Source organism: Wyeomyia smithii, chromosome 3 (genome assembly GCF_029784165.1).
Source record: "Wyeomyia smithii strain HCP4-BCI-WySm-NY-G18 chromosome 3, ASM2978416v1, whole genome shotgun sequence".
In the NCBI taxonomy this organism is placed as follows: Eukaryota; Metazoa; Arthropoda; class Insecta; order Diptera; family Culicidae; genus Wyeomyia; species Wyeomyia smithii.
The window spans coordinates 248,650,519-248,672,626 of NC_073696.1; the positions used below are offsets into that span (position 1 = coordinate 248,650,519).

Below are 22,108 nucleotides of genomic sequence, written 5' to 3' on the forward strand. Positions count from 1 at the left end.
ATTCAAATAAATGGGCTTTTAAATCCTTAAACAATGAATTTCATAATGTTTAAACATGTGGGTTGAAAGTTATAGAAAGAAACGAAACCCGCAGACTGTTTAAAACTATAGCTACGATCAAAATATGTGGCCTCAACATCATATAAATTTGATATTGTACTATTTCAATGTTTGCGGCCTTGCTCGGGATTGAAATTGAAATTAACAGTCATTTCTATCATTTCACTTTTTGCCTTTCTCCTAGAAAGGTATAGCAATCACTGCAAAAACTAAAGGTATAGAAGTGCTCAAAAGGGCCGAATGTCGTATACCACTCGACTCAATTCGACGAGCTGAGCATTTTCTGCATGTGTGTGTGTGTGTGTAACGCTCTCCCAAACTCACTCAATTTTCTCAGAGATTGCTGAATCGATTTCAATGAATTCAATTGCAAATGAAAGGTCTAGTTGCCCTATAAGACCCTATTGAATTTTATTGTAATCTGATTTCTAGTTTAGAGGTTATGTATCAAAATGTAAAAATCACGAAACATCAATATCTCAGAAAATACACCACCGATTTGAAAAAAATTGGTTTCAAATGAACGGGCTACCTAAAAACCCTCAACTTTTGAATTTTATGAAGATTGAACATATGGTTCAGAAGTTACTGAAAGAAACGTGTTCTAGAGACTGTTTAATCTCACTCATGTTTCTCAGAGATGGCTGGACCGATTTTCATAAAATCAGTGTCATATGGAAAGTCTTGTTGCCCCATAAGACCCTAATGATTTTTTTTTGCGAACGGATTATTACTTTTCCTGTTATGTTTAAAAATGTGAAATCCAGCTATGAAAAGAAACATATTGACAGAAACATAATGAGACAGAAACATAACAATAATGACTACTTGGGCTCACTCACTTTTCTCAGAGATGGTTGATCCGATTTCCACAGAATTAGTATCAAATGGAAGGTCTAGCTGCCTCATAACACCCTATTGAATTTTGTTGTAATCGGAATGTAACTTCGTCTGTAATGTATCGAAATGTGAAAATCACTAAACTTCATTATCTTAGAAACTACACAACAGATTTGAACAATATTGATATCAAATGAACGGGATAGTTAAGGGTTAACTGATGAGTTATGATTGAACACGTTGTTTCAAAGTTTGGCTCCCCCATACGTTCCCTTTTCATTTGATTTTAATCAAACTGAAGCAACCGTTATGTTTGCTTACGTCAAATTTCATATTTTATACTTTAATTACAACATCAATATTTTAGAACCCAAAGAGTGAATATACCTTTTTGGATTTAAGCATTCATGTAAATCTATTTTTACAAATAATAAGTTTGAATGAGAAAGGCTGAGTCTGACCGCTTGGTGGATTAATTTAGGTTTTTTATTTAACTGTTAAATGGATTGATTGCAAAACCGAAAACGTCAAAAGTAAAGCTTTGTTCTATGAAGCAATTTTGCTGAAGACATTAAGTACGTTTTTCACTGATTTCTCCATGATCGGACCGGTTTCATTGTTTAGATATATCTTTTGTAGTTTTTATAAAAAAATTAGATTTTTTAAAAATGAGCTTAAGACTTTAAATTTTTCTTTCAACTTCAAATAATTTTTTGTTATAGAGCACCTATATATATTTTTCTCGGAAAGATAAGATGTTATCTACAACATTGCCCAATACGTCTTACCGATCATACAAATCGTTTTGGCTCTTAAAATATCTGTAATCATCAATACCTTCCCAAAATAGCATTTTTAAATAGCTTCTCAAAAATGAGTCGTGTTCCAAAAAACAAACCAGTAACACAAAATGGCATCTTTTGCCTATAGAAACGTTCATGCAAAGTTTCAGCCAAATCAAAAGAAACAATTAAAAAAGAATTTTTTGTGGAACTGCTTTTATGACTTACGTTTAAGTTGTAAGGTAGGTACTGTATGTATGTAATTTTCAGGAGAATGCGAAAAATTGACAAGGGCTTAGGGTGTGATTTAGACTAAGAAAAAATTTCTTTCGGCCAAACGGAACTCGAACCTGCATCGAAAATTGTTGTAAACATATAAGGTTGATGTCCCAGTTAGTAAACCAATAATCAAAGCTAAACGACAACTCGAAAATGTAAATTTATAGGCGGGTTTCATACACAGGAACATTACTTAATGGTGTGAATTTGAGCGTTAAGAACGTTTTTTTGTTTGTATCTAAAGCGGGGTAAGTTTATTTGCTATCCGTCTGATTTTTGCATTGTTTGAAAATTGTGAAGAAGTCAAGACTAATTTTCTCTTGCTGGGTGCAGACTGGTAGTGAACGAAGTATTTTTTTCTGAGTGGCACTGAGGTTTAAGTCATGCTGCATAACGAACCCTAATTCTTTGAACATGTTATTAAAATTCTGCATTACATGTTGCCTTTTTAAATTTATTTTTCACTAGCTTACTCTGAAAGTTTACCGAATTTTAATTTAGAGTGCGAATCAATTAATGCAGGCAATGTTTAGAAACTCGAAAAGGTACTGCTCTTACATAATTGAATGGTTTTTCGATCCTAGATAATACATCATTGTTATTCGGAATTCGCAACATTTCAGATCGTATAATTTTGTTCCACATCTCAACGTGTGGAAATATCTGTCTCAGAATCCTAAAAAAATCGCAGATATCATTATTGACTCATCCTTTTTGGTCGATCTAGATTGTTACCAGTATTTTGACGTAGGACTACGTCTAACCGCACTATATCGAGATACATTCCGTGAAAACTAAAACCAAGATGTAACGTCGGAATGAAAGATTTCAAACGGTTATACTGATGTAACCACATGACGGATCACAATAATCAATATGTGGTTGGATTGATGAAATGATGGACAATTTTGTGATTCTTCAATTTTCATTATCACTTCATTGTTAAACAGTGGAAATTGAATAAAAGTTTCAAGGTCGAATTTTCACCAACAATGTACCAATCATATGCGACCACGCCTGGCACAGACTTCATGAATAGACACCAACTGCCTGCTGTGATATCCTGTACAGCAGTGGCAAAAAAAAATTTGACAGAATCTCCCCGTCCCAATAGGTCAACTAATGTTAGCTTCCATGAGCCTAGACTGTTTTGATGTCTTGAAGGTGAAGCTTTTTCGGAAAGTTCGTAACCACCTCCATTATCAGACAATATTACGTTCTGTTGTTAACATATATGTTACTGTTAATAAAACTGATGTCTTGAAGAAGAATATGATGGTACAGGCAACAGTACTGCACCAAGCAATGCATGAATAGAGCGCTGGTTACTCGTCGTCTATCAGTGCAGAAAAACTCAATATTCTTTTTTGTGCAGTCAAGCCAAGTGAAAACTACATTGCCGCAATAAATAAATAAATAAAATGCTCCGTACAGATCTTTGAATAGGTAGTTAAACGAGCTGTACTGATGATTATATTTTACTAGCTAAATGAATTTAGTCTAATATGACAATACTAGTTGCAAGAGGCAAACCAAATTCATTTCATCTTGATATTAAATTCCGACATTAGTATTTGTATTTTTCAATTGGAAATTCTTTTGAATTAACATTTGCAAGAAAATATTACATTCCATAACCTTACTTGTAATTGAACAACGCTATGTAAACATTAATTGCTGAGGCTAATGTTGTTCATCATTCTAGCCCACTTTATTTTCGAAGATAACGGACATATAACTTTCGAATATGGTATTCTTATATGGTTAGTATGGTTGTTCTTTGGTATCTTGAAACTGATCAATTTTTTTCTGATTGATTCTGTATACTGATAATATATTGAAATTGGCCTAAATTACATGTTAACATGTTCATAAACTTCTATTTCAATTTCAAATTTTCTGTGAATATACATTTTCTACTAAACGCTTTGTGATCGGTGAGTGAGACAACTTCAACACGACAAATAGATATAAAAGGAAGTTCAATTTCTACTAAACCGTACTCAATTTAATATTTCATAGAGGGTTGCCTTTCCGCGTATTAAAGAAAATTCACTGCATTAGAATGGAAGGTATTCATCAATGGTCCAGAAACTAAATTTAGGGGGAAATTTGGGTCTAAAGCTCTATAGCAATATTTTAGAGAAAAACTTTCTTCTACAAAGTTGTTACATATGATAAAGCGCTTATTGAAAAAGTATCAAACATTAGGGTGACCAAAATTTTCGATGCTATCAAGTATCTTTTTTATTTTTGTAGATAGAAAACCTTGTTCTACAATTTTATAGGTCCAATAATTTAAGTAACTTTGTAAAAAAAAGTTTTTTTTTTAAAACATTGTACAGTCAGGTTTTTTTTTTACGCGGGAGATACGTACCTCGTAAAAAAAACCGCGTAAAAAAACCGCGTTAAAAAAAAATCCGCGTAAAAAAAACCGCGCTAATTCAAAAATCCGCGTAAAAAACCGCGTTAATTCAAAAATCCGCGTAAAAAAATCCACGTTTTTTTAAAAAACCGCGTAAAGTAGTCCAGCAAGCAGGGCTTTAGTAAAAAAAACCCGAGACACTCTAGAACCAGTATTTAATTGTCCTCTTGACTAAGTCTTTAACTAGATAAACACTTAAACGTTTCTGGTTCCAAATCCACGTTAATTTGGAAATTCGTGAAAATTTTTTTGAATTAGCGCGGTATCGCGTAAAAAAAAACGCGTTTATTCAAAAATCCGCGTAAAAAAACCTCGTAAAAAAGCCGCGTATAAAAAAAAAGAACTGACTGTATAGAGCTCTAGACCCAAATTTCCCCCTAAATTTGGTTTCTGGACCATTGTGAATGTTAGAGAGAATATTTTTTTCTTCTTAAATAGAGTGCTGCAAAGAAATAATCAAAATACAGACCCCGTTCGATTTTGGCAAAACGCCAGAATTTTTTCTGTTGCCAAAATCGAACCATGCCAATAATGTACGGTTCTTTTTTCATGACTTTTTAAATGGTCAAAGAGGTTTGAGGTGTCGCTTGATAAATTTGGGCTGACGACCTAGATACTTGATATTACCACCCGAACCAAAATAACTTCCCTTTGGAAGATGTTGAGCTTAAATTGGTTAAAATGAATCAAGCAAACTACAAAAATAAAACGAGCTCAAATCAAACATAGCTTCAAAATAAAAATAAAAATATAAAATTATTGTAGTCCTACGTTAACTATGCGGTCGTGTCTTGGATACCACGCTCCTACTATTTTGTTTAGTTTTTGCATGTCCAGTTCTGTACAAAATAGTGTAGAAACAAGAAGCATTCTGTAAGCCCATTGTACAGTTCGCTATGAACTGCATAATAATTTTGGCGAAAAAATCAAGGTAAACAATTTTGAAAGCGAAAATCTTCCGCTTTCGACTGTGTATAATTTCACGCAAACCTCAACAATAATCACCAGGAAGGTAATGGAAGACCGGCCAAAAAAAAACCTCGACGTTCCTGAACAACCATTCGACCCCATTTGTACCCCAATTACGCAACCCAACAAGTCTACCTCAGTGTCGTCCAACTGAAGATTTCATTGGGATTTTAAGTTCCTTCGGTTCAAAAATAACTGGAGGTCAACGAACTACAAACAGTTGATTGGTAGAATCAAGGAATGCCTTCGAAAAGTCAACGTAAAGGTCCTACAACGCTCTTGTTTCAGCATCATAAGAAAGTTCCGTCGAGCGGCCGATAACGGACTTTTCTCAAATGTTTAATTTTTTTCCGTTTATGGTAGATGTATCATCATGAGAAATAAATCAGGTTTTTTTTTAAGTTCATCCAGCTTTTCTTCGCAGCAGTTATTTTTCAATTTTATCATCAAAAGCGTATTTTTTCTTCAGCTTCAGTGGTTTGACATCCTGAAGCTTTGAAGTAATTCAAGTATCAGCCGCAACCGCATTACTTATCAAAACCTAATGCTTTAGAATAATCTAACGTCAATGGTGGCACAATCCCGTCGAAGCCGGCCAGCCAGCCAGCCAAACCGGTTGCATCACTTCATTGTCCAATAGGGCCGCGACTCCGTGACAGAGAGTAAAAGTGCAGCACAGCCGCGGCTTCTATTTAGTAACAGCTGCAACTTTAGTAGAGCGAACAGCACGGCTAAACCACCGAGCAAAACCCAGCCAGTTGAATCAGCAACCAATTTACAAGACCGGCTACAGCTTCGGGTAGGCCTACTCAACACTAAATACTAAGACTCCCATGGATGGAAAAGGCACTGGGACGCTGAGTGAAGCAGCGTCGTGGTCATCGAACGACGACGACGAGGTGGTATGGAGTTAGCCGTTAAATAGACGGCTTGTGTAGTGTCACTAGCAAACCGGCTTTGCTGATATTTAGAAGACCCGGTAAGCAACATAGCAATCGGTCTAGGAGTCAATTAAGTGATGCAATTGCCAGTAATGGGATGCCAAGGAAAATATTTCTAAACGCTTTGAATGCATTTCAAAATTCTAGATTTGATTACCATATAGTTCTCAGGCTACAATTTTTTACATTTTTGCAATTAAATTACATTTAATGTTTTCTTTCCAGAAAATTCAAACAAGCTGGCACATTTCATTCTTTGAACAGAATTTTGTATTTTTGTTTGTGAATTGGCTAGATCTTTTTTTTTCAAATTTTTATAATTGCTTGAATAGCAATATCAGCAATCTCCTAAGATTCATAAAACTCCAATAGCATGTCACCATCAGCTTGGTACACTGGGCATGAAATCCCTCAATACTCACTTTGTTTCAAAAAAAAAAAACTCTTGATCGAGTGATCATCTTCGTGGCAAAGCAAACGCACTCTGGCTGTCCCACAACCATCTCGCCATTTCTTTGCTACCTCTTATCCGTTTGAATCTCGTTTGCTCAGTTCAGTCTGAGCACTACTGGCCTCGTTTCACACCGTTAGCCGCATCACACTAAACCGAGGTGCAATTGGTAGACGTTGTTACTCCCGGTTCTTCTTCTCAACCTCTGCCTTTGGATTATGTCATCCATTATGGCCAACCGTTTACAGTAACTAGCGTTTGTTTACATTTTGTGATGTTTATTTGAGGAAAAAGTTGTAAACTTTTGCAGGTTTCTTTGATAAAATGATTTGTACTGAAAACATTTAGTGCCTATACGTTCTTCTACAAATAAACGCCTAACTATAATTTGTTGAATGTTTTTTAAATGAATGACAAACTAATAGGCACCTAGCAACAAAGTTAATTGCCGGTGTGGTTTTTTTCAGCAACTGACCCCGGAGGCATTTTTTTCGCTTTAGTTGGATGAAGTGCGCAACCTCGTGTCTGTTCCACATCATGCATAAAATGTTTTAAAGCTCCAAACGAAAGTCGCCGGTTGCCTTCACCCTATTATGGGTAGCAGCAAACGGTCGGGTTGGTGCACGGTTCGATATTATTGTTTTCACGGTACACTCTTAGACGCTATACACACACACCCGCAGGCTCGTTATAATTCGCTCTAATTGCTGCATTATTGGGCAATCTGTGCTTCACAGCCAGTCAGTCAGTGCACTTCTGCATACGCAGGTAAGCCAAGAACCCGAAAGAAGGGTGCAGTAGCGCCCCCGTTGAGGAATGCAGTGAAGTTTGCAAAAGCCGGTTATTGCAACCGCTTAATCCATCGGTGCGCGGCCTGATTGCGTAGCGAAGTATCTTACACCAGAAAAACTCTGTACATACGTAATTCGTTCGGAGAGAAAGGTACGATCATTCTTTTCTTGCTACGATTAAACGAGATTTTTGAGCAGATATTTTTTTCACGATTGCCTAAACCTTTTTAGCTGTTTCAGTCGTTCGTGGTATGCTCGGCATAACTTTCAATCAACTCTTATTCAACTGTTTACTAGGCAATAAATTTTAAATTAACTGATTACAGAATTATATTTGAAAAAAAAATTCAGTAAATAGGGTATTTGTTCCCTCATTCATTTAAGATTTATCCTGAGTTTCGTAGAACAAACCATTCCTCACAACATTCCCATATTCATCTTAAAACTTGAATCACTGCTCATTTATTCATCGCACGATGCCCCCAAATTAATCACATTGTTAATCACTTTGGTGAATAAAGGTTACCTAGGTATGCGCTGTTTTTTGGTTGGTAAACGGCTGGGCAGTGCGTACCAGCAGTACACCCGTACTAGTTGGCATAAAATAGACCCCAGTGTGGTCCGAAGCATAATGCCCAGCAACTCCTATCCCTACCTCCACGTGGTACCGATTGGGATACGAGCAACCAAGGGAAGATCGGTGAACCGGTGGGAACTTGGTCGTATGCTGACAGGGAAGGGGGAGCTGCTCTCCTAGGAGGGCAGCTTGTCCGAGCGTCTGTTCCCCATGTTAGGGGCGGCTCAAACAGCGTCTGATCCGGAGCGGACGGCTGAATTATGAAATGCGGCGTCTCGGCAGCTACACCCACGACGGCAGCCCCGTCGCGAGAGTAGGCATCCGCAGCCCTAGTAAAGTAGCATGCCGAAACATTAAAATACTACGAACAATCAAGAATTGAATACGGACCGGAACAATTGGCAACGACCTAGGCGACGAAATAAGGACGACGATTGGAAGCTTGGTACATGGAACTGTAGATCGCTGAACGCCCCGGGTGGCGACCGGATTCTGCTGGATCAGCTAGAACGACATCGTGGCGGCGACATCGTGGCGGCGACATCGTTGCGCTCCAGGAGCTTTGCCGGAAAGGAGAGAAGGTACGGAGGATTTGTGGCCGCAGGGCACAGTACTACCAAAGCGGCGGTACAACCAATGAGCTGGGTACCGGCTTTATAGTGCTGGGCAGGATGCAGAGTCGTGTGATCAAGTGGCAGGCGATCAGCGACAGGTTGTGTTTGTTAAAAATAAAAGGCCGGTTCTACAACTACACTATCCTCAATGTGCACTGCCCTCACGAAGGAAGACCCGATGTAGAGAAAGAAGAGTTCTACGCACAGCTGGAGAAACTCTACGATAGCTGCTCGCGTAGAGACATCAAGATCGTCATCGGGGACATGAACGCGCAGATCGGTAGGGAAGAAATGTACAAGCCGGTGATCGGCCAACATAGCCTGCACACCGTGACGAACGATAACGGCCAGAGATGCGTCAACTTCACAGTCCGAAGTACCTTCTTTTCCCGTAAGGACATCCACAAAACCACCTGGAGATCACCTGACCAACGTATAGCAAATCAAATTGACCATGTTCTCATCGCCGGCCGATTCTTCTCTGACATTACAAACGTACGTACCTATCGCGGTGTGGATATTGGCTCGGACCACTACCTAGTTGCGGTATCATTGCGCTCAAAACTGTCGACCGTATACCACGCGCGACATCGCCGAACCCCGCGGCTCAACATTAAGCAGCTCCGGAACTCCCAGGCTGCGGAGGAATACGCGCAACAGCTTGAAGCGGTGCTACCCACAGCGGAGGGGCTGGACGCATTGCCTCTCGCAGACGGCTGATGCAGCATTCGCACAGCTATCGTGGAGACCGCAACGGCGACACTAGGAGTGGAAGCACCGAGTGGCAGAAACGACTGGTATGACGGGGAGTGCGAGGCAGCGGTGAATGAGAAGAACCGGACCTGGGCGATATACCTGGGCAGGTCAACGAGAGAGAACAAGGCCAATTACAAACAGGCACGGAACGACATGACCACGATTCTCAGACGAAAGAAGCGCCAGCAAGAGGATCGTGAGCATGAGGAGCTGGAGCAGCTATACCGTGCCAGTGAAACGCGGAAATTCTATGAGAGGGTGAACCAGACCCGCAGAGGCTATGTGCCGCAAGCCGACATCTGCAACGACGCGGATGGGAACCTTCTCACGGATGCCAGCGAGGTGGTCGACAGGTGGAAGGAGTACTTCGATGGACACCTGAATGGCGAAACAGCAAACAGAAGCGGGGCAGGAACTGACCTAGGGGCACCAGCAGCGGATGACCGAGTACCAGCTCCCGATATTCACGAAGTTCTTTGTGAGATCGGGAAGCTGAAAAACAATAAAGCCGCAGGCAAAGACGGACTGCCGAGCGAGCTCTTGAAACATGGAGGAGAGGCGCTGGCTAGAGCGCTGCACTGGGTCATTTCCAGGATTTGGGAGGAGGAAAAACTGCCAGACGAGTGGATGGAGGGAGTTATCTGTCCCATCTACAAGAAGGGCGACAAGCTGGAGTGCCGCAACTACCGCGGCATCTCGCTTATCAATGCCGCCTACAAAATACTCTCACAGATCCTGTTCCGTCGTCTATCACCTTTAACCAGGAGGTTCGTGGGTCAGTACAAAGCGGGTTTCATGGAAGCCCGTGCCACCACGGACCAGATCTTCTAAATCCGACAGATCTTACAGAAATGTCGCGAGTACAACGTGCCCATACATCACATCTTCATTGACTTCACGGCGGCCTATGATACAGTCGATCGAGAACAGCTATGGCAGATCATGCACGACAACGGATTTCCGGATAAACTGACTCGATTGATCAGAGCTACCATGGCGCAAGTGATGTGCTACGTGGTGTTTCGGGGATACTCTCGAGTCCCTTTGAATCGCGCAGAGGGTTGAGACAAGGTGATGGACTTTCCTGTTTGCTGTTTAACATCGCCCTTGAGGGTGTGATCCGGAGGGCGGGCATCGACACGAGGGGCACAATTTTCATAAGGTCTGTTCAGCTTCTGGGCTTCGCGGATGACTTCGACATCATATCACGTAACTTTGCGACGGCGGAGGAAACTTACGCCCGACTGAAAGCCGAAGCTGGACGGATCGGATTGCGGATAAATACGTCGAAAACAAAATACATGCGAGCGAGAGGCTCCAAGGAGAACAACATCAGCCTCCCAACTCAAGTCTCTGTGGACGGTGATGAGCTTGAGGTGGTCGATGAGTTCGTGTATTTGGGGTCACTGGTGACCGCCGACAATAACACCAGCAAAGAGATCCAGAGACGCATCCAGGCAGGAAATCGTGCCTACTTTTCACTCCGGAAGACACTTCGATCGAATCGAGTGCGACGGCGCACGAAGTTGACGCTGTACAAAACCCTGATAAGACCGGTAGTCCTCTACGGGATCGAGACGACAACGCTTCTCGCGGAGGACCTTAACGCTCTTGGAGTTTTTGAACGGAAGGTGCTACGGACTATCTACGGTGGAGTACAGACGGACGACGGAGAATGGCGACGGCGCATGAACCACGAACTGCACGCGCTACTTGGAGAGAATCCCATTGCACAAAACCGAGCAACATGGCGACAAATTCTTGATACAGCACGAGCCACCACGGCTCTCGTCTGATTGGTAAGGTAAGTACCCGCTGTAGTTGTTTACGAATAAAATTGGTAACCCGGGTAACCACTGCAGTGCTGTCGATTTATGTCAATTATGTCGGAATAATTCAACATTTTCAGTATGATTTCTTCGCATCAAAAGAAATAGTAGATTGGTTTAGTTAGAAAATATGGGTTTTTTCTTGTTTTCATGTTGTATGAGATGAATACAGGGTGTTAGGGGAGCTCACCTAAAATTCTCTAAGGGGTGATAAAGGACCCTATTTGATGCAAAAAACCCTTTGCGCATATGGCCAAAAATTAACTACTGCAAAGTTATTTACTTTTGTCAAGTTTTTGGTTATGTTTGCCTTTAACAAAGCCTAGTACAGAAAGCATAGAAGATGGCTAGCTCAATTCGGTTGGTATCGTTGGAAAGCCAAGAAGATTTTATACTCAACAGTGTCTTAAAAACGTCGAATTAGAGAGTATAAGAAGCACTTAGAAAGAAACAAATGTGAAATCAAAGTTCTCGTAAAAACTAAACTGCACTTTTTTCTCTGAAATGTGTGATAAACATGGGTTTTGTTGTTAACCAAATTGAACATTGGAGTCTTCTCTACAAGTTTTTCTTTGACACCAAGCATCAAACTCTTAGTTTAGGTGCTATTTCACTTTAAAAACAATAATTTGCTCCTTCATTGACTGTTGAAGGATTCACAATTTTCTGCAACTCTGTGTTTACATAAACGCGTCGTTGATGTCTGGCACACAGCATGCAATGCGTACTAGATCGATGTTTGAAACGTTTCGTTACACATGCGACGCACAGGGACCGTTCACAATTCACTTGAACAGAAAAATCGTCATTTTAGACTCCCTCATCTTTCCGCGATGACAACCGTGGAGGACATTGATGAAACCAAACCTCCCTTCTCCCCTCCTCTTTTTCTACCTGGACATTTATTTTACAAAAAAAAAAAAAGAAAAACGTTTGTTATTGTGATTTACTTAGAGATTAGACATAAATAATCCTATCAATAGAATAACAAAAATAATTTCAAATTCAGCTTTAAACATCTTAGACCAGAAAAGCCATGAATGAAATGAATTTAGTCAAAATTCAGCCTGAAAGGGCTGAGAAACGCATCAGGAAAAAAACATAATAATTTTTTCTGTGAAAGGTTCCGAAGTTATAAGAGGCTAAGAACAAAAATAGTTTCCAATGTTGCTGGAATTTTTTGTTATAAAAAAATGGGATGTTGATCTCACATTGGTTTATGCAAAAACTCAATAACTTAAGATTCCAAAATCTATTCTAAAATGACTTCCAGCAAAACAAAATTGGAATCCAAACAGAAAATTGTCAAAACATATTTCAAATAATTCATGAAACCAGGAAAATTGCCAAACAAAAATAATTTCTAATCAAGTTGTGACCCTCCCGAAGAAATCAAATATAAGATCAAAAACAAACAGGATTTAACAGTTAGTTTAATATGACTGAATGCTTCTGTAGAAGCTGGAAAATTTTCTACAAGTTAGGAAAGATTTAAAAAACAACAAATATCATAAATTGAACTCAAAATACATGAAAACGTATCGACAAGCAAACTGACTGAAACCATTATAAACAGAAAGTGAAAAAAAATCAGTTACTGTTCTCAGGAAAACAGGGAAATCCAAAAAATCAGTTGCATCAGGAAAAGACCAAAAACTACTATCAAAAAAATATCCCAAATTAACCTAAAAAACCCTAAAACGTTTCTTAAAGGCAGGAAGAAAGCATACAGAAGTTTATGCAGTAAAACTTCCCTAACATCCGGCAGAAATCGAGAAGAAAAAAAATTATATATCTTTAAGTGTCAGGAAAAAAAAACTAAAAACGCATCGAAGACAAGAAAAAATGAAAATGAAGGAATTATAAATTTTTCTCGAACCGGTTAAAACCTTTTCTAAACAAAAAAAAAAAGTTCAAAGTTTAGTCCAAAATAGGAAATTTCCTTCAAAAAACCAGTTGAAACTAAAAATCAAAATGATCTGGTTTGGTTCTAATTAATAAAGTGAGTAATTCTAATGAAAATAAAAGTCGAAAAAGAAAATGGTTTTAACTAAGCCTGGGGGTTGGAGACGCTTCTAAATAAAAGAAAAGACTAAAGCAGATATTGATTCCAAATTTAACTAAAAGTAGTTTTAGAAATAAATGAGACTTATGACGAAACTTAATCCTGAGCTTAGTTGAAAGTGCCTGAAAAAGTGAAAAAAAATTAACAAAAATGATTTTAATTTGTCCTATAAAAACTTAAAAGTACTTCTGCTAACAAGAAAAAAAAAACCTAATTCATCCGAAATTCTTGGAATGTTATCAACATGTCCTCAACATGTCTGAAGAACCTTTCCAAAAAAACGAAGAGACCACAAATAAAATGATTTCAAATTTATCTCAAATATGTATAGCTGACAACAACTCTGAAAACTGGAATATCCATAGAAACTTTTTAATAAACCAATGTTTTTTTTTGCAGATTTTCAGTTTTTTGAAAGAAACATATCCACGGGACATCATCATTAGGTTTTCCTCTCCTTCTGTAGACGAGCGTGAACATCGCGTACCCCCTACCCACCCATGAGCTGTCCACGTGGAATGTGGACGGCCCCTGACACAATAAAAACCCGGAATAGAACCGGTTCTTTATCGAATTCCTTAAATTAAAAACCTAATATACCTAATACTAGTACAAAACTTCTACTGGGTTTATCTAGGGTGAACTAAAATAGTAACGAAATTTATTAGGCCACTGTAAGGTACGTTACATGGAATCCCTACATGGTAACGAATGCATCCATTCTGGAGGTAGACTATTTGCATACACTTTGTATTTGCTGATCACACATTTGCATGATCATTTCTTGCAGCATCGAGAATTTTTTATGAATTTTTAAAATTTTATTTCATTAAAAGATAGTAATTGCTTCCGCAGTTGAGTGAATATAATTGTAGGAAAATTGTAAACCTACTTGTCAAGAAAAAAAGGCAACTGTTTTGAACGATCAAGAGAGGAGCAGTTATGAAGGATTTCACTGCTCTGGATATCTGCAACAAAAATGCATATCTGAACTGCTTTACCGTTTCAAGAACGGTAAATGAACCAGTAAAGTCATTCTTATAATCAGCAATAAAAGAAATTCTAACTGGACTTGCGCGATTTAAATTTTTAAGATGAAAACTAAAAACCATCCGTGACTCACCTTTTGTAGCTCCGTTTTCAAGGTTTTTCAATTGATTCACATGACCACCAGACAATGAATCCGGATGATGATTATTCACATAAGTTGCGGCTTCCACGCCCATCTTGCTGCTATCACCAGTACTTGTGCAAACGGCATTGACCACAGAATCACGCTTTGCTCGTTTTGTTTTCCCGTTTGTACCACTAGAACAATTGTTAGCACTAAGACCGGCACTAGAACTTGCACAACAGCTGTTGTTCACTACGCCACTACAGCTAATAGCACTACTTCCCGTCACTAGTGTGCCACTACTGCCGGGAGCACTGGAGGTCGTTAGGGTCGTTACAATCGTCGGTCCGACGGTCGTACTTCGCCAACTTAGGTGGGCATTTTCGGTCGAATCTTCAAAACTGTAAAATATGAAAAGTTGAAAAACAATCAAACATTTGCGTATGCAATGATAGCAGAGATTATTATAAAACCATCTGGTCTTATGTAAGTTTTGGATCTTTCCTACAAATTCATACAAATGATATATTAATTGTGTTTTCGAAAGTTCTGACTCACGCTACATAGTTCAAATTCGGCCAAAACTATATAACGTGACTTTCGCGCATCCTTGGTACGTTTAGTTGATTGGAATGCAAAACGTGCGAGGTGTCCATCTGTAGCCGGCCCCGCCACACGCGTTACAATTGTTGCGTGTGTGTGGCGGCAGCGGGTCCTATTTTTAACCTCTAACGAAACCAAAACGGAACATGGCCGGTTCAGTAAACGGTAAACCACCTGCCCCGGTGGGTGCACGGTCGATCCCACCACCCGATAGTCGTGTTATTTTTAGAGCTTGAAAAGCAATTAATTCACCGCACCGAAGCTAACATTCAACCGTGAAATCTAAGGACGCACCGGATGCTAACTGTGTGCGAGTGCAGCCGAAAAGGATGGCAGCTGTACCTAAATGTTTACTCTCGGTTCGGCCCGGCATTCCGATGGAAATGGTTTACCGAAAGAAGAGGGTACGCGAAATATCAACATAGACGCTCCAAAAATTAGGTGATATCAACGATGGAAATAAAACACAGATTACGAGATGCGTCCCGGTAACAACTGCCTGGTTCTTAATTAGCAATGCTTTATTGGATAGGTTTGTTTTAAATTTGCATCGTTATAGTTTTATCGCTGCATGTAAAGTTCTTGACAGAAAGCTTCTATTCCGTTATAGTTTAGTTAAAAATTCAAGTGCATATTAAAAATCATAGTTTATGAACGACTTTAAAATATTTAGACCAGATGGACTAATTGGCTGTTTCAAATTGTATGTTCGATCTCAGGTTTTTATCATGTGTGATTCCAATGTATTTCATTTCAGAAAATATTTGTACCAATGGTTACTGTTTACTAATAATAGTTGAGAAATTAAGAAGAATAATTCTGATGATTTATAAAGACGTCTCTCGTGTTTCTATAAACTGACTCTAAGAGGGAATTCTAACATAAGGCAAGAATTTAATGTTGCTTGTTCGGTGATAGGAACTTATAACAAATCGAACCACACTTCTGACACACTTAACCAAAAACTAAGTATTCCACAACCAACCCAGAACTCACCTTTTACTCGGGGTCGCTTTAACGTCGCGAAGCAGCTGATGACGGTAACAGACGACGGTACGCCTTTCGCTCCCAACGCCTATCGAGAACGTAACCAGCAGTAGGTCGTGTTGATCACCGGCTAGACTCTCGCACACCTTGTGGATCAGGAATCGTCGGTAGTTGTTCACCGGTGGAAAGATAAGTACACTGAAACGATACAAGTTCAAAAATGCACTGTTAGTTGATACGATATGTTGCGAGTCCATCACTTGGTCAGTGGAGTCAAGTTTTCCAAGTAAGCCCAAACTGGGCCTCTGGGTTGTAGTTTGACGGATATCCGCGTATGCCACCGCAGTGGGTTGCGGACAGCCATTGTGGATATTTTTAAAACAGATCAAAAGCTGTTTACACAAATCCAATTGATTTCACGATGGTTGCACCGCATGCCCACCGACCGACATGGCGATTAACATGTTCCCAGAAGGCCGGTTTTTCCACCGTTTGTTGCCTAACGCGAAAAAGATAGCGGCATAAACACTCCGGCCTAGCAAATTAGTTGCGTTTTTTGACCGCTCGTAGACCGCAGTGCGGTCGGCTGACGTGAAAAGGAAGTAGCGGTTGCGAAATTGATGTCAAACAATTTGATGTGCTTTAGGCACGAACCGATGTAAGTGCAATGTAACGTACCAACAGTTCACACCAAACACGTACGTATTGGAAGATAAACCATGACCAGCGTGCCGAGTGTCTGTAAATGGAGCCCGAGCTGGATCTTGATCACCAAAATGAGGAAATAATTGAACTTGGCTGCCATTCATTCATTGTGAAATACTACTCGGAGTTAGATAATGTGTGTGTGGTGATACTTTTATGAACAATAATTTATCATTCATTATCATTTACATATTTTACGAAAAGTTAATGAAGAAAACATTGCCGAAGAAAACCACGGCGGAAGTAGTCCGATACCCTACTTAGCGAAAAGAAAGGCATTTGACTGATAATTGTCTCCCTAAATAGACCATATAACTGAAAGAGTTAACTCTGCTAGGATTTGCACGGGATGAAGAAAGGAAATGTTTCTGTTCATATGGCCTAATGTCGACGTTTCATCTACCACTTAATATATTCTGCCAATTCATCGTAAGTAGTCTACTTTTAAATTGTTCATAAGGCTGATACAAATTTCGAACTCTTTCTATGTCCAAGGATATGAAAGTTAGCCAAGGGGAGGGCGAAACATAAATAACACTGAGACGGAAAAAAAAGAAAACAGTCATCCCAGTATTATGGCCAGCTAAGCATAGTTGTGATTTCAAATTAACGATAAAAAATCGGAAAAATAAGATAAAACCTTCGTTTTTCACTAACTTGTGGTAAATACATTGAAGTTTGATGTTGAAAATATATTTCCGTTCTCACACAACTCATTCAATCAAACATTCACAAAATTATATGCTCTCCCCATGCCCACTATTATGGGCCACTTTCTGACTCTCCCAGTATTATGGGTCAATGCTCCCAGTATTAAGAGCCAGACGAACATTTTTTGTTTCAAAGACAGAGATATTATTTTAAAGAGTTTTTCCGGCAGTTAGAGGAACATCGAAATGATGGTATCGTCGAATATCATAAAGACGTTGAATCAGTTTCGATAATACATTATTGTGATATTTTGCTGAGACTTTTTTCAATGTTTTTGTTTTTCTCATTGAATACTTATATGTTTTGATAATAGGGGCCTTAGAACTTCGTCGGAAAGAGCACAGTACACTACTTGGAATGCCGATGTATTAATATATTGAAAAGTTATGCTCATTGGTGCAGGGTTTTCGCATGAAAGACATACAGAATGTTGTTCACTTTCACTAAACTTCGATTTGACTATCAAAAGTCATTAACATGCGTTAAAAACCTAAATAAAATGTAGCCTAGCCGATATTACTGGGTGGCCCATTATGATAATACTGGGAAAATCAAATTTCGTGGCCAGCATTATGGGTCAAAATTTAGCAGCGTTTAAAAATAGTAAAAATACGAAATTCATAGTGGATATTTCATAATTCGATAAATACATACCAATTATTTATAGTTTCAGTTAAACTTCAATTTGACTATGAAAAGTTATTGAAATACGTTGAAAAAACAATACAAAGGGCAGACTGGCCCGTAATACTGGGAAGACTGTATATTTGATAAAAGTTTTTCATACAAGTGACGACGTTTGTAACTTGCACTCAAATAAATGTTGGAAAATAACCCTTTATTATTGTTATTGTTAATTTTGCTTGCCTTTTGACGACACTTTTACTGTCACTGGACTTGTTTGTTGCTAAATTTTAAATATACGCTGTCGAAAAACCAATAATATTAACAAAACAGTTGGAACTTTTTTCTTTCCCTACAAATTGTCAACATTTTTGAGGGGGGAGGGGGGTCGACATAAAATGAAAATAAAATTTGTAACGGCCTTATTTGCTTTATGGAACTCCAGCATTTCTATTCCCGGTCGCAGGGAGGAGAGTTATATGCCGTCTATTGCTGTCTGGGAACTACAATCTGCATAATGATCAGCTGAATTTTTCTTGAATATTCAAATCTAGAAGATATGATTTAAATTGGACCGAATGAAGCCCGAGAAGGGCAACTCGAAGCCCAATTGGAATGGAATTTTTAATATTTTGTGACAAATAGGACTTTTTGGATTAAAGAGCAAGAAATTCAATTTAAACGCCTTCGATTAAATTTATATTTATTTATATTTTATTTATAAGCGTCCAAATAACTCATCGACAAACAAATTCTCGCGGTTCATAAGAAGAAAAGTAAAAATCTATAACCAGCATAATTTTGTTAAATAATAATAATAATAAAATTTCAACTCAAACTTTTCTGGAACTGAGCTGAACTTATTGCAAAAAACAGCACTGAAAAATAACAATAAAAAAAAAGAAACCATGCATCGCTACGAGGAAAAAGGTCTAGCGTTTGTATTCAGAATTTGTTGGATTTTCTGTCTGAGCAAGCAATTGGTGAAATTGAAATGAGTGATGATAAAACTATTCAAACTGAAATTGCTTTAAAAATGGAGAAAGCTCCACATATTGTGAAAACTATTGCTTCTGTATTTAATATTTTTAGAGAGAACTTTCAACGTTTGTTTCTGATGTTGAATATTTGGTGCAAATTTTGTCATATGGATCCAAAATTCACATATCCAGTGAAAGAGAATAAAAATTCTCTTTGTGCCAATTGTAACGGCAATTATTACAAAAGTTCACATCAATGGACAACGTAATTCTAATTCTCTAACAAAAAACGGCAACCACATGTTATTTTTTTACAAATGCCTTGTCCGTTAAGCTATGATTTAGACAAATCAAGGTGAACAAAGCTGAATTTTCAAACTAAAACATGTTGTTATTTTTACTGTTGTACCAATTGTCCTGTCCAATCACGCATAACATATGCAAACATTGCAGGTAGTCCGAATGGATTCAAGCAAATCCAGGAAGTTCGAAAATGTCTGTTGATATGAGTAATAGGATGGGACAAAAAATAAATGTTAGCCCCCATTCACTCTTCGTGTTCCTTATGGGTCCTTTAACAACTGTGGAACTTCTCAGATCAATCGATGGAACTATACTTTTGCGCCCGATCTTTAAAGTTTCCGATCAATCTGAACAGTTACACAGTTGTTATAGGACCCATAAGGAACACGACAAGTGCATGGGAGCGAAAAAATAACACCATCGCTTTTTCCCGAATAAAATTTGACGCTTTTCGTAAAAAGTTGAGCAACCTAGGACACTATTGATATATTGCGAAATATTTCCAATATTCAATATAACAAAGTATTTATCGTTCCATTCCATTCTCCATCATATCATAGCTCATTGACGTTACATTATCGTTGAAGGGATGTCATTGTGACAGAGAAACGATAAATATCAAAAAAATATTTACCAATATCATTATACCTAACAACTTGGGTACGACACTTTAAACATTTCAATGAATACAATCTTTTGTTGTGTTATATTTTGAAAAATATCTGAAGCTGACTGAACTAGTCTAAAACTTGTAAGCGGTAATATCAGGTTACTTAAAAAATGCTCTCATTTTTCAATAGGCGTACTACTTCGTCGAAAGGAAAAATAGCGCACCGTTGGGTAAACTCTACCACAAATATCGAAACTAAAAAAGCAATCTCAACCGCAAATCAAGCTTAGAAAAAAGCACAAAGTCCATAGTTGGCAATTCTTTGAAAACCTTTACAGCTGAAAAAGACGAAGAAATTCACATCCGCGCTCTGAGGCATGAAATGGCTACCATGAGCTATGATGAAAAGCTTGCGCATTGGGTTGGATGTGCTGCAACGCGGTTGAACTTAATTCAGAATCAAAACAACCCGCAATCGCCAAGCAACATATTCGACCTTTGGCCACAGTTCAAAAATCCAGATGGCTATAGGATGGTTGGTTTGTTTCTTAATTATGATTTGTCACTAGACTCATTTGTAATTTTTCTTATAGATCGAAGCTGATTTTGTATTTATACACGGTCAGAAAAACGAATTACTTGATTCCCTTGACGCGTTCGTAGATGTGATGGTGGAGGAAATATTCCCGAAACATCGTGAGTCGTTCAAGTCATCTGAAGACAACGACATGTTGAACAAACTTTCTGACAAAAGCAACAATCTATTACAAAGTATAAAAATCATGTAATGAATTAGACCTAAGTTGTTTATATAATATTTTATATACTTCAAACTCGTCAGCCGCTATGACGTTCCGACTTATGCATACGCTACTACCTTTTTCGCGGATCGAAAGGAAGTTAACAACAGATCCCAAACGACGATTCTACAGTATTCAGGAATCGAGAGAGGCGTTCCTAACTATTTGCGCTACTGAAACCGAGTATAAACAGAAATATGATGAGAAAGTGAAGCGTGAGTCCTGTATTCCACCTTTTATGACACTTATTGGAACTATAGAGAACTTCCATTCAATCATGGTAGACTTTGAGAACATAACATATAAGCTCTACAGCTTTGCAAAGGCTGTAGATGTATGTTTCAAAGCATACCAGCTGTTTAACATGGCTTACCCACCCAAGTGTAAGCACTTGTGGGATTTTTTGAACAGAGCATTCTATAAATTGGAATACGAAGGTGCAAGAACGAAGCCACATACTTTCGTACTACTTAATGAACTTAACGGTAAGTTTGATAATTCTTGATGTTCATAACATAGAACTGCACATTTTTTAAATTTAATTCATGTTTTTTAGCTGCAAAAATCAGAAGATCTAAGCAACCAGCTGCCGATGCCTGAATTTCCGTTTGCTATAATTTTAGGTTATTTGAAACATCTTCAACATCTTATGTCGAATTCGTTTTTACGGCAGGACTATCCCGTCCCGGACTACGCTTTGCAGCTGAAAAAAAAAACACTTTCCGAGCAGTTGCAATGGTGTGCGTAATACCAGAGGTAGTTGTCACTTTTGTTTTGGTCATTATCGCTATTGTCTTTTATCGCGTTTGTGCTAATGTACGAAAAATTTGCCAATTTACTGAAAAATGACAAAATAACAAAATAAAATAAATTAAATTAAACCTGATGTTCGACACGCGAAGAACGATAATCAAAGCAAACCGATTTTGACACATTTTTTTGTTGATTTTGACACATACGTGTGAATGTGTTGGTGTCTTTAAAACTGCACTCTGTTTCTTGCGCGGACTGTCCGGGACAGAAAAAGGGTAGTCCGGGATAGTCCGGAAAATGTAAAAAAAAACAGTGATAGGACAAAGTGTAGTCCGCGGGGTAGCTACACCGCAAAAACGAAAACGACATTAAAAAAATATATGAATATGAATATACTTGAGTCAAATTTACTTTATTCAAAATATCAGAATTCATGAAATAAAAAAATACAGTCACGTTATTCATGTTTTTTTCAAGTATTGAGAAACAAACTACAATACAAAGCTTAAACCCTAACGACAACGTTTCTTATAATATTG

The 22,108-nt window shown here is 38.4% G+C and overlaps 2 protein-coding genes across 3 annotated transcripts in view; one reads left to right on the plus strand and one right to left on the minus strand.

Annotated features, from left to right (window-relative positions):
- The window catches only part of LOC129727904 (coiled-coil domain-containing protein R3HCC1L), a 70,897-nt gene that overhangs the window by 40,048 nt on the left and 8,741 nt on the right, over positions 1-22,108 (minus strand). The window contains exons 2-3 of one of the 2 annotated variants that reach the window (XM_055686177.1): positions 16,093-16,281; positions 14,503-14,894 (exon numbers count right to left, since the gene is read on the minus strand). In XM_055686177.1, coding sequence (XP_055542152.1) covers positions 14,503-14,605 — 103 coding nt within the window. In that variant the 5' untranslated portion in view covers positions 14,606-14,894; positions 16,093-16,281. Of the gene's footprint in view, positions 1-902; positions 985-14,502; positions 14,895-16,092; positions 16,282-22,108 lie in introns of those variants that run through there. The other variant, XM_055686178.1, reaches the window with a different exon arrangement.
- On the plus strand, positions 20,226-21,416 carry LOC129729180 (uncharacterized). The gene is made up of 4 exons (XM_055687671.1): positions 20,226-20,551; positions 20,610-20,787; positions 20,858-21,301; positions 21,373-21,416. Exons 1-4 carry the CDS (start codon positions 20,399-20,401, stop codon positions 21,414-21,416), a joined length of 819 nt encoding a protein of 272 aa, XP_055543646.1. The 5' UTR covers positions 20,226-20,398.